Here is a 17,567-nt window from a genome sequence, read left to right on the forward strand (position 1 = left end):
CTGGTACACAGTAGTTGGAATGCCTGTAATCTATAAAGTGAAGTACAGTACTGTTAAAATCTTAACATCTACCTTTATCAAGGAAATAGATTTATAATTAGACACATAGCAGAATCTGGATCTGAAATCTGTATACACATTTCCATTTTATCTCAGATAATTCAGTATTTTCTTGAAGTCGGAACAACAATAACTTAATAGACTTTTCACCCTTTTCTCATTATGATTGTCTGATGCACTGTAGCAAAAATGTTAATTTTTAGTTCATATTTAACAGAGATCAAATATCTAAATCAGAAAATGGATATATAAAGGGAAATAATTCTTTAACTTTCTTTAAAAATGTAGCTTTAGTTATTACTTGCTTCTTTTTATACAAAAATATCACAAGGATTTGGAAGAGCCTTTGAATTAGCTTTGTACTAAAGGAAAGAGAAAGCCAGACAATATGATACTTTAGGTTTAATGTTGCTCAGAAACTGAATCACAATCATGAAATGGAAAAAAGTTACATAATTTCAGCAGTCAGAGAAAAGGAGGTCTTTTCTACATAGAATTTAAGTGTGTCAAGTTTTTTAGTTTTCTGAGCTTTTGATTTTGTTTAATAGGATTTTAAAAATCTCCATTTTTGCAGGGGGTGATTTTTTTTTCTCTGTTTATTATAGGGTTTCTTCTCACTATATAACTCTCTTCATATATTCTTTTTTAAAACAATATACCCCTTTACAAAGTAGTAATGTATTTACTTATTTAGCATATTTAGAAAAATACAAACTAATAACTATTTTAAAAGAAACAATAATTGTAAAGTTTTTAATGTTTAATGAAATTATGTTTTAAAAAAAAGGATTTGAAAAGCAGTTGTAAGTACTGGTTGTATTTGGTTACTGTCTGAAGTTCTGACACCAGTGGACAATGTGAGAAACTATAACCTTCTGATTTTGTACTGTATTAAACTGATGGCCTACACCTAATTATTTTTCAACTGTTTTGAATAAACTATTTTATGAATTAAGAGTTGGACCTTATGGACTCTGTGTAGATTTGTAGTAAAAAAAAAAATCATACCAAGCCAGTTGGAGGTGCATTACTACAAACAATAATCTTTTCAAATAACTTGGCTGTTCCATAACAGCAGTAACTTTAGTCAAATTATTCTTTGTCTTCATAGATACAGTCCTCCCCAGCTCATCTTTGCCACCAAAGGAATTGTTTTTCTCAGGGAAGATATAATAAATTAAAAGCTTCATGATATTGATACCAATTGTTGCTTCCATCTTTGCATAGAGTCTTGAAATCTGATTGCCGTAAAGGTAAAGGTTTCCCTCGACATAAAGTCCAGTCGTGTCTGACTCTAGGGGGCAGTGCTCATCTCCGTTTCTAAGCCGTTAGAGCCGGCGTTGTCCGTAGACCCGCCCGTGGTCATGTGGCCGGCATGACGACACGGAACGGCGTTAGCTTCCCGCCGAAGTGGTACCTATTGATCTACTCACATTTGCATGTTTACGAACTGCTAGGTGAGCAGGAGCTGGGACTAGCCACGGGAGCTCACCCCGTTGCGCGGATTCGAACCGCCGACCTTCCGATCGGCAAGCTCAGCAGTGCAGCCTCATGTGCTCTCCAACAATTATTTTGCACTACCAGGGCATCTCCAGATAACTTTATCAGGTGGATGACATGATTTGGGGTGTTTTTGCTAAAATAAATTAAAAAATTATGTACATAAAGCCATTAGAAGCCTTAATGTGCCAATTTTGCCCATTAAGCCCTTCAGATGGGTTGAATTTTTGGTTCTACCTCCTTGATTAATACAGTCGTATTACCAGTCATGACTCCTGCCCTTGAAAGACATGAAAACAAATGACACACAAAAAAGCTTTCCAGCCCTGGTTTAGGCACTTTTTAAAAATTATTAGTTCAATATTTGGGGAATAAAAAGTTGATTTTTTTCTAGGTATTTTTCAAGCCATAGACAGACAGACAGATAGATTACGGCTTTCTTTATGTCATTTGGAGAGAAAATTAACACGTGGATGCTTCTAGACAAGTGTTTTCTCATGTACAATATCCAGGAAATGTACCAACATTGTCATCTCCATTTATAATCCTTTAATATTTCTCAACTGATTTTTTTTCTCAAAAAGATCTTTTAAGGTTCATTAGTAGGACTACTCTGGTGGGCTGATTATAGTCTAATTTTATATCCAGCTTATCTATTCTCCTTGTCTCCAATTGCAGGGGGAAATTTGCAGTAGTAAAGAAATGTGTAAAGAAAGAGACTGAAAAAGAGTTTGCAGCAAAATTCATGAGGAAAAGAAGAAAAGGCCAAGACTGTCGAATGGAGATAATTCATGAGATTGCAGTTCTGGAACTGGCACAATGCAATCATTGGGTTATTAACTTGCATGAAGTATATGAGACGCCAACAGAAATTATTTTGGTTTTGGAATAGTAAGTATTACTTTTTTATATATGTAGTATAGAATGCTTGGATTTTTAATATATGCTTGATGGAATAACTTCAGTTTCCCTCTAATTTATTTTGAGTTCATCCTGCTTTATCTCTGGAGCTCTGAACCACATCCAATGAACAAACAAAATGAACACAAAACCTGGCAGATACTCATATTATAGTATAGAGTAAGGTTTCAGCTTTGGAACTGAAAATTGTAAGAACAACTGTTGTATGTTCTTACGTTCTATAGAGATGAATAGCAATATTCAAATATTTTGGATTGTTATTAAACGCTTAAGCATGCTTTTTTTTTTCTTAGCACAGTTTTAGATTGCAAAGAGTTCTGTCACTAAACAACTAATTGCTAAGATACCCTGAATATACTGACTCAGTGAAACATGGTTGTTAATAAGTGCAAGTAAATTGTCACTTTGATGTTCCTTTGATGATTTCCAGGATTTTTAAAAATTGTGTCTGAATTTCCAACAAATCATGCTAAACTTGGCTAACATCAGTAAAATACATAGCGTTACATCCAATCTAGATGGTCAAGTGGGCTGATGGAAGCAGACTTCCCTGTTCTCTTTATGCTACAACATCTTCTCTAATTCCCCACTAATGTCTGATCAGATGACCGTACTGCTATTATTCAGGATCAGTTATTATTCAGGATAAAGGAATGTCTATGTTCAGCCAGCGGTATCTTCAGAGTTCTGCTTGTAGAATATGCCTCTATCCAACTTTAAGGGATATTCTGCTCATTTTGTTACAACACAGTCTCGAATGTCACAGAAATGTTTCAGATACTTAGTGCTTTTCATGTTTCTTTTGTTTCTCATTTTATCTTACTGCTTTTCATGTTTATCTTTTAAGTGTAAGAATAGATATTTAAAAATACATGAGGATAAGCTATACAACAAGGCTAAATATATATTTCTAGACCTCTGTTCAGGAGAGATTGAAACATACAGAATTATGTTCAGTAGAACGTAATCTCACTGAACGATTGGGATTTGAAAATTCTATACCTAATGCAGTGGAATTATTTTCTCATTCACTTGGTATACATAAATAACACATACTTTACTTAAACTGTCTTTTTTCTTGTGCACTATAAAACTGGCTCATATGGATATGGATGTACTGTGCAAATTGATTGCATCTGAAACTTAGTGTGATTTATGCTTCCTTTCCCTACTGCTCAGATTGTGGCTGAAATACAAAATAACAGCTCGGGGTATTATCACGTTAATGGTGTGACGTAGTTGTCTTTAAAAAATTAAGTGGCTGGCTTCATGTTGCATTTAAATTCTAGATATTGTGAATTAGTAATTTCCTGGATTATTTATTTGTTTATCAAATTTTGTCACCGCTCATCTCCCCCCGAAAGAGGGACTCTGGGCGGTTACAGTATATTATGTCTATACCAGTTTTCTACCAGCATTCCCTGAAATTGAGAGATGTTTCACAGAATTATGAACTGAAATTCAAATGAACGTATTTACAATGGCATCATAAGAATATAATATGGAGCCTGCCAATGGTTCCATCAAGAAGAGGCATGTCCTCCCTAGCCTTTTGACTCTATGCCATACCTATAGGACTCTTGCAAAGGAGACTTTTCTCTCCCTGACCCCTCATGAGAGTTCTGCTTTAGTTTCTGCAGATGATATAAGGAACCTGCCATTACTAGTGGATCACTATTTAAGGGCAGCATGAAAGATGTTTGTGGGGGTGGGAGAAGCTATCAAGGCACTGTAGGATTAGAGACTTGAACAGCCTATGGGGTTGCTTTAATATATTATCATATCTTGCTATGAAACACACTGACCTGCTGAATCAACAGTAAGGAGAAGCTATTAAGCCAGCATCTGTCCTTGCCCTTTAACATTGCTGTTCCTGTATAAGCCTTTTGTTGGAATTTTTTGGGTTTTACTAGGAAACAAATCCATCTGGAACCTGGCTCTACACCTTTATACCTAGTGCTAAGTCTCTGAGATAGAACAAGTATCTTCTGATATAGATGTACTGCCCACCCTGTTGTTCAAACATTTTCTCGTCTTTGCTGACTGAATCAGTCTGGAATGGTCTTGAGACTCCCAGTGCAGTTTTCCTGGGAGGCTAGAGTATCCACATTTCCACTTCAGTCTAGCTCAGACCACAACGGCAACTATGAGCCTTTCTTAAGAACATCTCAGACCCAACACATATTGCAGGATATTCTCACAATCTGGTCTTGGGTAGGATGGATTAGCAGTGAACTGGTAGTTGATTGGGTCCAAGTCACTTTCTGTCAGAGGTTTGGCCTCAGAAGCCATAAAAAAACCCTTCTGATCCCTCTCCTCTGTCATGGGTTGTAAAGGAGGGAGGGGGGAAACTTGATTACTGTGAGTGACAACCAGAGACATCACAGAGCCAGCAAACTGACACCAGAATGTTGTGGCTAAAGTGTTTTCTGCAAACAGATAGAGAAGAATGTTGCTGGGAATCATGTTGTAAAAAAGCAGTTATAAATATTCAATTTCAAAAGAAGGCGGGAACTTGGGGCTAGTAAAAGCAGAGAACTGGGGGGGATTTCAGTTACTTGAGTCTTTAGATGTAGATGGCAATGTTACTGTATCTTTCAATAAATGAAATACTTTACTGAGACCTCACCGGTTCCAGATAAATTTCTTAGTGTTGGGATATCTAAACCTATGATCCTCACACTTTCTGATAAAATTTGAACTGGATGCATCCTTTCTATTTATAAGATAACCCTTGATTTACTAAACTCCAGCCAATGAAATGGACTAGTATATGTTTAGAGCACATCTTGTAGCAGCTGAGACCAAGTAAAACTCAGGGGACACAAATGTATATTTTGTGTGGTGATGGTGGTAGCAAAGAGTGTACAGTCTCTGTAAACCCCCCAGCAGGAATTTCATGAATGGAGGCCACATTGTTTGAGGCTAGTCTTAGACCAGACCAGCTGATAAATCGGTGGCCTACTGATAGGTTTCAGATGCATGTAAAATGTCTCATATTCAGTTGAATTTTTAATCAGCATTATGGGGTCGCTTTCAATTATTGCAACTTGAGAAAGTAGACAAAAGGATGAAGTCAGCTACCTGTGGTGTAGAAACAGTGCCTCTTTACATGAGGAAGTTACTGCCTTGAAAGAGTGGTACTACCACCTCTTTTCCTAGCCATCCAAGAAGAAACTAATTGTATAAATCCCTTACATTCAGGCTTTAAACTTAGATATAGCAAACTAGAGCCCCAGTTGCCCTGTTTGATGAACTCTCTTGGAACAGACACATGGGGAATGTTACTGTGTTGATTCTTCTGGATCTCTCAGCAGCCTTTGAGAACACTAGTTACTGTTTATTGGTAGTGATCTGCAGGATGACTACCAAAGATTGGCAGTCAGAGATTTCTGATTGGCCATAAGACACTTGAGTTGTAGAGTCAGTCCTTTCTACTTAAGAGAAGAGACATCACACTGACAACAAAGGTCTGCATAGTTAAAGCAATGGTATTCCCTGTAGTAACATATGGCTGCGAGAGCTGGACCATAAGGAAGGCTGAGAGAAGGAAGATAGATGCTTTGGAACTGTGGTGTTGGAGGAAAATTCTGAGAGTGCCTTGGACTGCAAGAAGATCAAACCAGTCCATACTCCAGGAAATCAAGCCAGACTGCTCACTTGAGGGAATGATATTAAAGGCAAAACTGAAGTACTTTGGCCACATAATGAGAAGACAGGACACCCTGGAGAAGATGCTGATGCTAGGGAGAGTGGAAGGCAAAAGGAAGAGGGGCCGACCAAGGGCAAGATGGATAGATGATATTCTAGAGGTGCCAGATTCAACCTTGGGGGAGCTGGGGGTGGCGACAACCAAGAGGAAGCTCTGGCGTGGGCTGATCCATGAAGTCACAAAGAGTTGGAAGCAACTGAACAAATAAACAACAAACTTCAGTATCTACATGAAATAAAAAATAATCTAGTATCTTGAAGTAAGGATCATAGCAACTCTACTTCTCACCTAAATCAGAGAGGCTATGGCTTATGTAGGTGTGTTACAATTACCTGGAGGAACTAATGGACTGGATGAGGGACAGCAAATGGAAGCTTAATCCAGATGAGTGGAATGGTAGATAGTTTTGAGGCCCAAGAATTACAATGACCCTGTACTAGATGGGGTAGCACTGTCTTTGAAGAAACAGCTAAGTAGCCTGGAGGTTCTCCTTAATTCCAAGCTATCACTAGGGCAGCGATTCTCACACATTTTGGTCTCAGGGCCCCTTTACATTCTTAAAAATGATTGAAGACCCAAAAGAGCTTTGGTTTATATGGGCTATATCTGATATTTACTGTATTCAGAATTAAAATTGCAAAATTTTAAAATTTTTATTTATTTGACCTCATGTACCCCCTGAAAACTGCTTTGAGAACCTTTGCACTAGGGGAATAGGTGGCCTGTCAGCCCCACTAGGTAGACCAGACCAGGAAATCAGCTCCACAAGAATACTAAAACTGTTTCTATAATAACAGAATCTTGCAAATCTCATTATGCTGTACCTCTTCCTGTCATGCACTGCCTACCGCTGAGTAAGACACAGACGCTGATTCATAGGAGAGCAGGTTCTGGTTTATTCATACGTAGAGTCAGTTGCGAAAAAAGCTGAGAGTGAGGGGAGCGCGCCGGTGCGGGGTTTAAATACCCCGCGCCGGTCAGCGCCCCCTCACCCTGGGTTACGTCATCCCCCCTTTGTCCCGTATACTGTCGTGCCGGTAGGTGAAGGGTTGCGGGGCCCCAGCTGTTGCCCCGGGATCGCCCATCATCGGTTTCCTCCTTCAGCCGGTGATTGCTGTCAGCTGGGCGATCTCCGTTGCGCTTTTGCTAACAGCTTGGGTGTGCCTCGTGATCCGCCTTGTCTTTGTCTTTCCTTCTTTCTCTTTTGTGTCCTGATGGCTGAATCATCCGCCCAGGGTCTGTGTCTGTTGTTGTGTGTGCTATGCTTATCTTGAGTCCCTTCCTCTGCTTCCTCGTTATTGTCATGTGTGCCGTTGTGCTGATGTCTTCAGCTCAACGGCACTCATGACACTTCCCCCTCTTTATAGTTCAGTAAATTAAGGAGGCATTTGCCTGAGCCACTTCTGAATGTTATTTCATTTGGACCTAACAATTGCTTCAGTCCCTTTTGCCTAGGCAATGGATCTTGTGTATCTCCTCCAAGGTCATCTTCCTTAATCTGTACATGGCCTTAGTAGTGAGGAAACCCCATATCAGTTTCAGTTGATGTTAGGTATGACCCTACTAGTGCACAACTCAGCTACCTGATGTTAAGTGAAGAAGGTAAATGAATCACGTGACACCTAACACGAACATATTGCACTGAGTGTCTATGATCTGCCAGGTCCAATTTAAGGTATTTGGTAGGGTTAGGGCTCAAGTGTTTAAATTGTTGCCCCCCAACACTATCTATCTGATACATTAAGATTACCCAGGGAGGACTTGCTTGTAGTTCCACTGGTGGGTAATATCATTTTTTGTTGATTATAAGCCCATTCTGGACTTCTCTAGAAGAAGAAGAAAGGTACATTAATTAGTTATTTAAATGCCTTCTTTCTAGAAAAAGCATTCTCTGTACCAATTCCTTCTTATATGAAGGGAAGGAGAAAGAATTAATTGCAGCATAGCATAGCCACTGTTCATTATAAAACATTTTTGTTACTTATCTGGGCTAGATAAGTTATTTTAGCAATAGAAGGATTTAACCAAGCTGATGGCAGGATACAACTTTTATTTTCAGAAGAATTCTTTTTTTAAAGATAAGGAATATGTGATTTAAAACTTGAAAATAAGGTATTTGATCTATGAAAACTTTTTATAAATATTGCTTGAGTAAGATATTGTAAAGATTGTTCTTCTGGCTCAACCTTTATACTTCTTCAGTCTTCTAAAATAGTGAAGGCAATCCTTGCATAGTTTGTTAACCACAACCAGAATGTACATTTTTCTGTAGAACAGTAATTAATATAAGATTTATTCATCCATTTTTATATCAAAAACTCTTAAATACATCTGCTAAGATCTACTCCTACTAAATTGAAGTGAAAACAGTCTGTAATGTAAGAACCTAAACAATGAGACATTTCACTTAAATATTTTATGGTGGTTGCTCTAAGGCTATGAACTTCCTTCCAAAGGAGGCTTGGTTAGTTCTACCATTGCTGGCAGGCAAATATATATATTCTCAGTGATGTATTTTAATTTTAATTTTAATGTTTTAATTAAAATGCTGTTTTACCTCTTTTTAAACTTAAGTGTGATTTTTAATATAAAGATGAGGTATAAATGTAATTAACAGTGAATAATTGGAAATTTGAAAACAAATATGTTTATTCTCAGTGCGGCTGGTGGGGAAATCTTTGACCAATGTGTAGCTGAAAGAGAAGATGCCTTCAAGGAAAAAGATGTTAAGCGTCTCATGAGGCAGATTTTGGAAGGAGTTTCATTTTTACATCAAAATAATGTAGTTCATCTTGACTTGAAGGTAAGATAATGATTCTATAGAACTGAAGCAATATTTAGAATCCACTTCCCCCCTAAATTCTTTATTACATTAAAGGCTGTTTCAGTTTTTTTAGGTTTTCTGATACTTATTTTGAAGAAAACATTGTGATATTTTAGAGGTTTGATTTTTTTCCCCCCTGTACTTCTTATGGAAAAGTCTTTTCTACCTATTTAAGAACTTAGATCTACCTCTTCTGCCAAACTGTTCCTCAGTTGATCCCAGCATGTACTGCAAGTTATTTCAGTTCTATGTTTTTTTCTGGTGGTCAGCTGTACACCCAAATATAATATAATGTACACAATTGTGTAGAGCCCATTTTGAGAGCCTTCTAATGTTGAAGATTTTGGTAAATGTTCATTGTGCACACATGAGCCAAATTCTGCCTTTTCCCTCAATTCCTTGAAACGCCAAGACAGTCAGGAAGCCTGGTTCCCCTGCAGAGGGGAACAAGCATGGTTGTATAAATGCAGATAACCACTTAGAGAACTACAGTTTCAGTAAACTATCTGTTCTACATGGTTTCTGTCTATTATGTGTATGGGGGACATTAATAAGTTTACCTCCTGTGTGATAAGGCAAGTACACCATGCCAAACAAGGATTGAGAACAAAAGAGTATCAAAATGATGCTTGAACCCTGACATGAATATCTGTCAGCTAATGCTTGATGAAGATTAATGTTTGAAACTGTAGTGCTATCTTGCAGCAGTCTGATTCAGAGGTGCCATGTTGTATGTGATGGGAAATGATGATGCATTTATTCTAGATTGACTCCTAAACTAATTGGCGCCAATTGACCTACAATGTCATAAACCAGTGTTAAGCTTTGTGAGGGCAGGCAAACCCTTCTTTGGTTCCCCAAATAAAGTCTTGGAAACTGATAACATATTACAGTGCAGGGTCATAGAAAGCTAAAGCACAATGCACATCCAGAAAATGCTAGGAACTCTCAATGTCAGAAAAGGGAGGCAGGAAAAATATATCTAATAATGATTTATGGGAAGATCGGTGATCACCTTAGGGAAGACAGTTGTATCTGGCCTGAACACCACATTTTCCCTTTGGAACTGCAAATAGGTTTGTCCACATATAGATCACATGTTGACACCACATATTTTTTGGTGTCAACAACATACATGATTGGTATTAAAAACAGTCTTCAGTTTGAACATCTAGAGATCCACAGTAGCCAGTGATTTGAATGTTAGGGCAAGAAAGTTGATAGATAGTCTTCATGTGGGACAGAAGGCATTATAGTGGGAAGACATTGGTTAATCCTCTCAGGAACCATTTTTGTCACTTGATATGAGAAGATTATGTAGGCCTTACAAAGTACATGAAAATCACCACCAATAAACATGCAGTGAGGAAGCAGCAAGGCCACATGGCATGAGTGAAAGAAGAAATTGAAAAGTGAACTTCAAAGGGCTAATAAATGGATAAAAATGGAAGGCATGCACAAATTGAATGAACTTAGTCCACTTGTGTATTCTTGGGTACAAGAATGGCAGGCAGACAAATGGCTTGAATGTCTTGCAGAAAAACCTTGGTGTGAAGAAACCTAGCTATTAGATATAGGGAACCTAGATCTGGATGGCAATTTGGCTTCAGTCTTTGTGAGGTTATTTGTGGACATATAGTTTGAGTTAAGTCTTTCGGACTTGTCACCATGGGGTAATCAGTATACACAGGGCCCCAGCCTCAACCCAAAGGGGCTGCCATTCTCCACAAAAACAAAAGCTGTTGCTGTATGCATTCCGGCCAACCCCACTAACCGGCAGGAAGCTATGTGAATGAACACTGCTCTGTGTATACCCTGTGGTCATGTGATCACCATTTGTGACCTTCCTGTGATGGACTACAGTAACAGCTGGTTCTCAGGAAGGAGGGAGCACATTCCAAGGAGGGGGGCAAGATAAAACAGCATGGAGCTGGAACGTGGGAAGACTAAGTGGTTTAGAGTAGCCATGCCCTAGAGCCTCCCAGGTTATTTCCGTTTAGTTTAGAGTAGAGTAGGTTTAGTCTGGAAAGATTCTGTCCGTACGGTGTGAGCAAATAAAGAACTGAAGTTTGGCTGGATTGATTCCTTATCGTTCTTGGGCTAGGCCTGACATTTCCCTGTGGGCTTCCCACAAGCAAAGTCAATGGAGAAGCCGGCAAGGAAGGTCGCAGGTCGCTTGGATAAGTCTCCCCCCGTCCCGCCCGCCTTTCGTCGCTTGCACATACCCAGCATCCTCTTTCCCCGGCCAACCTCCATTTGCACACATGCATGCACCCACCCCGCACCCTCTTTTCACGGACTCCCTGCAATTATGTGCACGTACCCCATGCCCCCTTTCCATGACCTTCCTGTGATCACACAATGCATGCACACCTCCATGCCCTCTTTCCATGGCCTCCCTGTGATCGCGCACATGCACACACTCTGCATTCTCTTTCTATGGCCTCCCTGTGCTCGCATGCATACACCCTGCACCCTCTTTCCTCAGCCTCCCTGCGCCGACACATGCATGCATGCACCCTGTGCCATCTTTCCTTAGCCTCCCTGCACTTGCACACATGCATGCACACATGCACCCCCCACCTGTGCTCACACATATGTACTCTGCGCCCTTTTTTCTTGGCCTCCCTGTGCTTGCACACACACACATGCTCCATGCCCTCTTTCCCCAGTCTCCCTGCGATCACATGCACCCAGCAACCTCATTGCCCGGCCTTTCTGAGCTCATGCCATACCAAGTACCCCCTTCCCCATTTCGCACATGGCCTGCGCCGGGTCTCCCAGAGCCTCTCCCACCCCCCTGCTCTCCTTGCCTGGGACTCCGTCTGCTCCCTGCTTAATGACCCACACATCTTGGGTTACGAGGACAACCGGGACTGCCATTGCTCAGTGATCTGGTCATGTGATGTCATGCTTTACGAGTGTATCACTTAGCAATGGCAATCCTGGTCCCAATTGCAGTCATAACTCAAGGACTACCTGTATTCAAAGAGAGCTGTTATGGTGCAGTAAGGACCCCAGTGTTGAGGTGTGTTGGGAATCATTGAATAGACATTGCAGGACAACTAGCTGAATGTATTCTTTGAAACATGAGGTCAGCTACAGTAGGGAGGTTGGTGAACCTCACAAGAGCACTTATTCAGTGTAATTGCTCAGTGTAAGATTGCAGCATAAGGGAGAAAGCTACTGATTTCTCAAAACATAGCCAGGGGAAAGTGGTGACAGTGTACTGTATGTGATTGATACATTGTCAAACTCAAACTTCTCAGCTTCCAAAAGAGATTGTTAATTATGACTGATGATTACAAGACCATCCTAGAGTATTCAGAATCCTGCAAAGCTTGATCTGAAATAGTCTTCAGGAACAACTTAGATGTTGGACATAAGTATTGGAATTATCCTAATCATTAAGGTAGTGTAACAGGAAAGGTAAGCCCACAATTGCCTGAGCAGAAACTGTAATGATTCTCTGTTCAGGACAAATAGTACACAAAGTAATCTTCAGTGCACATTCTTGAACTGATTAGGAACCAGACATAAATTAATGAGTGCTGGGCCTTGAAAGCAGTCACATTTGTCCTAAATAGGTAGCTAGAAATGTAAATGATATATGGCAAAATCCAAAGCTTGGTGAGGAGAAAGATAATATGCCTGAAGAGATATTTTTAAAAAGAAACTAATAATTTTGTTAGGATAAACTGATATTTAGAATAATAAGAAAGCATATATAGATGCCAGATGGAAGTCAAGTAGAGATAATGTTCAAACTTGAGGAGATTACTATTCTGTTATTTTCCCTCTGAAGCTGAGCCCAGAAGGTGGGGCTTATATCCCGTTCTTCCAGAAAAAAAGCCACAAATTCAGGCCCAGACCAAGTCTCCAAATCAGGAAGACAAGGGAAGTTTGGAGGAAAGGGGGACTATTAAAACCAACAATAATGAAACCTGTGTCTTTGTGAAGTCTTAATTGAAGAAGGTTTGTAATCAGGATGTACGTAACTCACTGATTTAAGAATGGATTTAGTGTGCTTTGCACATCAGTTCTTCTTGTGGAATGTTCTCTTCCTGAATTAATGAACTGGCACGTGTGGGAAAAGGAAGCCTTTGCGGTTAAAGCAGCACTGGAGGCTTGGCGTCACCTTTTGGAAGGGGCGACTTGCCCGTTTGAGGTCTGGACAGACCATCGCAACCTCGAAGTGCTCCGTACGTCCCAGCGCCTCAGTCCCAAACAAATACGCTGGGCTCAGTTCTTCAGCTGGTTCAACTTCTAGCTGAAGTTCATCCCAGGGAAAAAGAATTTCCTGGCAGATGCACTCTCCCGACTGCCCCAGGATGCGGAGCCTATCTCCGACATCATAGGGATGGTGCTCTCTGATTCCCAGCTGGGTCTGGCAGCTGTCACCCGGGGACGTGCTCGGGGACAGCCTGCCCCCCCTTACAAACAACTATGGCGCAACCCGCCCCTAGACGCAGGCAACCTCAAATGCCAGGTGGGTTACGGGCAGATTTTACAATGGCGTTAAAATCTGACCCCTGGCTCCTCACCAGCCCCAACAAGGTCACTATGGAACAGGACCTTGCATGGGCAGAGGGAAGGTTATATGTACCTGACTCACAATGGCAGGCGATCCTCAACAGATCGCATGACAGCAACCAGGCTGGTCACTTCGGGTTCTTGAAAACCCTACACCTGACTCGGAGACAGTTTTGGTGGCCCTTGCTGAGGAAGGACGTCAAGATGTATGTGGCATCCTGCCCAGTGTGCGCAATGGCCAAGCGACTGGCTGGCAAACCTCAGGGGCTGCTACAACCCGTGGCTGAACCCTCCCGCCCTTGGGATGAAATCTCAATGGACTTCATAGTAGACTTACCGCCTAGCCAAAAGAAAACGGTCATTTGGGTAGTAAAAGACTACTTCTCAGAACAAGCCCATTTCATCCCCTGTGCCTCGATCCCGTCAGCACAACAGCTGGCGAAACTGTTCCTAGTCCATGTGTACCACCTACACGGCTGCCCCTCCCGCTTGGTGACCGATAGGGGCACACAATTTACCTCGAGGTTTTGGCGGGCTTTTTTGAAACTGATAGGTACCCAGCAAGCCCTGTCAACCTCCTGGCATCCCCGGACAGACGGATCCACAGAGATCCTTAATGCCACACTGGAGCAATTCCTCCGCTCCTACATAAACTGCCACCAGGACGACTGGGTGGACCTCCTCCCATTTGCAGAGGTCACATACAACAACGCGATACACCAAAGCACGGGACAAACCCCCTTTGGGGTGGTGTCGGGTCGGGAGTTCGTCCCCATCCCTGAACTATCTCAGCCCCCGTCCCCAGCAGTGGTTGCCTGTGATTGGGGTGAGAGACTCGCAGATTCCTGGCCGGTCATCAAGGACGCGCTTAAAGAGGCACAAACCGCGTACAAATTGCAAGCGGACAAACACCGGCGCCAACAACCAACATTTCGGGTGGGGGACATGGTCTATCTATCCACCAGATTCATAAAATTACCACAACCGTCTAAGAAACTGGCCCCCAAGTTTATTGGACCATTCCAGGTGACACAAATCATGAACCCAGTCACGGTGCGCTTGGACCTGCCCCATAATTTAAAGAGGCTGCACCCGGTGTTCCACTGCAGCTTACTCAAGCCAGCAAGTGATCCCTCCCGGTGGCACCCACGCATGCCCCCCCCCACCAGTGATGATAGACGGGCAGCAACACTTCGAAGTGAAGGAGGTACTTGACTCCCGCAAGCTGCGGGGCTCCCTCCAATACCTAGTAAAATGGAAACACTTCCCACACCCTGAGTGGGTTGCTGCCCGCGACATCCAGGCCCCCGACCTGATCCGCACCTTCCATAACGCCTATCCCTCCAAACCCGCGGCTTAACTTTCTAAAGGGGGGCAGTATGTCATGATCACCGTTGCGATGCCTGTGACATCGCAACGGCTCGCATGACAATACAGAGTAATGGGTCCCTGACGGATTAAGACAAAAGGCAACCATGAAGCAAAAGGGAGCAACAGGTGCTGGAAACAAAGTATCAACCCAGGCCGGCGGCACAGAAGATAAGGATACAAAGTTGCAAAGAGGTAATTGACAAGACAAATGGAGAGGCGCGCCCGAGCTGTCAAAAAGATTAAGAGCCTGATCGCCCGGCAATGAACCATCACCGGTCAGGAAGGTGATCGAGGCAACGCCCGGAGCACAGGAGGGGACTGCATGACCCCTCACCTGTCGACGAAACCGATGGGGCTCGTGGGACGCACCTGGAATAAGGTGGGGTGGGGCGCTGACCAGCGTGGGCTATTTAAATCCTGTTCCAGCGCGCTCCCCTCACTCTCAGCTTTTTAAAGGCATGCACTCTGTTTTATCAATAAAGCCAGAACCTAAGCCCACGCTAGCGTCTGTGTCTTTACTGGTTAGCAGGCAGAGCCTGACACCTCTCCCACAACAATGCTGAGAGGCAGGAGGATGGATCTCTTTTTGCCAGTTTCACAATCTTGAACAGGGAGGCAGAAATGATCAAGGTGTCCCTCTCCCATTCACAAAAGAAAAGCAAATGGCAGTTTGTATTTGAAAGCTTGCTCTTACACTAAAGCTTTTGCAAAATTGAGCTTTAGCCACCATTAGGCTAAAGGCCTCACAGAGAAAGAGCAGGTAGTGACCATAAGATAGTTGGTGAAAAGAACTGATTTATAACATTTTTTTTACAAAGAAAAATTATAGAAACAACAAATTTAATGTCTATGAGTCCTACATTTTTTCCTTCATCAAAACCTGCAAATAAGACTTCTGTCTGTCAAAACATTTCTAGGTATTTGCTGTGGAAAAATGCACGTGACTCAAGCAATTAAGATTATTGTTCAGTTTTTAGTGGCTGAACTATTTTCCAGTAACGTTACTTCTCTTTATATGTTTTCAGCCGCAAAATATTTTGCTAACTTGTGAATCGCCACTGGGAGACATTCGGATAGTCGACTTTGGACTTTCCAGAGTAATGAAAAATCGTGAAGAACTAAGAGAAATTATGGGAACTCCTGAATATGTTGGTATGTTTGTTATTTACATGAGCCTCATGGCAAGTAGCCTATAGCATATAATGCAAACATTTGGGTTATGTAATATTAGTCAGAATCTAAGATTTGAATGTTTCAGAGCTTACAATAACCAATTTTGGTTATTAAGTTGCAACAGAAATTCAGAAGAACAAATAAAATGTCAGCTGTTTGAGTGACAATAAGCTACATTGATTAGTTGTTAACTTCCAACACTTCTATTAGAAAGCCCTCTAGAGATACGATAACCATTTGGACTGGATTTGGTTTTAGGTTCTTGCAGCTGGGCTGGCAAAGCAGATTTTCCAGTTACCTTTTTCTCAAGGTAGCTCCTCTAGTTCTGTGAAATGCTATGCAGAAGATTGAAAGCAGCCTACCTACTTTATAAGTGAGCTATAGGGAAGGGGAATAGTGCAAAGTCAAATAATGGCACCCTCACTAGGGTCCATTCCTGGAAACTGAATTTTTGGAGACTTTCCATAACACACTATGTCCCATACCATATAATTTGTTAGAAATTTCAAAAAAGGTAGTAAAGTACTGTTCAGTCATGATCACAGTAAGGAAATAATAAGGTTCTAATACATTATTTCCAGAGGCCAATTAGCCTCTTTTTAATATTAAGGATTTATTACACATTTGACTTTTTTTATAGAATTGTGGCCTATGACTGTAAATAAAATTTAATTAGTATGTGGCACACCACAGCTTATACCACAAATGAAATGTATATATTCTATTTAACACTTTCACATTAGTGTTCAGTTCTCTGCTTCAAGGGCTGAAGAATTTGTTTCTACCAACTCAGTTGCATATGTCAAAAGAAGTGCAAACCACCATCTCTTTGCTATCTCAGTGCTGAATTTTTTTGCAGCTTATTCTATTGTTTTTTCCAAATAGCTCCAGAAATTCTAAGTTATGATCCAATCAGCACTGCAACAGATATGTGGTAAGAAAAACTCTTTATTGAAATGTTAACTCAAAGCCACATACTTTTCTCTTATGAAACTTATACATTTTTATTTTGTTTTTCTATTTAGGAGCATTGGAGTATTAACATACGTCATGCTAACAGGAGTATCACCTTTCTTGGGGAATGATAAACAGGAAACATTTTTAAACATATCTCAGATGAATGTAAATTACTCTGAAGATTTTGATCTTGTATCTGAATCTGCTGTGGATTTCATCAGATCTCTTTTGGTTAAAAAACCGGAGTAAGATGTATTTAATTATTTTGCTTCATGAGAATTAAACTATACAAATCAAAAATAAGAATTGCAAATGTAAATGATTATTTAAGTTATATTACTCCTGGCTTCATAATGTATTTCACAATGATATCTTATATGATTTTGCATTAGCAGTGGACTTAGCTAGACTTGAATGATTCTGAAAATTAGACTGGAAATATCAAACTATAGGTATGATTTTAGAATATGTAATTTAACTTTTCTTCAGGGAGTTTCACAGGTTGATGTTTGGGGC

At 41.0% G+C, this 17,567-nt stretch overlaps 1 protein-coding gene across 1 annotated transcript in view; it reads left to right on the plus strand.

Moving 5' to 3' along the window:
• STK17A (serine/threonine kinase 17a) overlaps window positions 1-17,567 on the plus strand; it is a 33,752-nt gene that overhangs the window by 14,156 nt on the left and 2,029 nt on the right. The window contains exons 2-6 of the mRNA XM_063304178.1: window positions 2,239-2,451; window positions 8,852-8,996; window positions 15,947-16,073; window positions 16,980-17,028; window positions 17,120-17,296. Coding sequence (XP_063160248.1) covers window positions 2,239-2,451; window positions 8,852-8,996; window positions 15,947-16,073; window positions 16,980-17,028; window positions 17,120-17,296 — 711 coding nt within the window. The remainder of the gene's footprint in view (window positions 1-2,238; window positions 2,452-8,851; window positions 8,997-15,946; window positions 16,074-16,979; window positions 17,029-17,119; window positions 17,297-17,567) is intronic.

Source organism: Candoia aspera, chromosome 4 (assembly GCF_035149785.1).
Source record: "Candoia aspera isolate rCanAsp1 chromosome 4, rCanAsp1.hap2, whole genome shotgun sequence".
Classification (NCBI taxonomy): Eukaryota; Metazoa; Chordata; class Lepidosauria; order Squamata; family Boidae; genus Candoia; species Candoia aspera.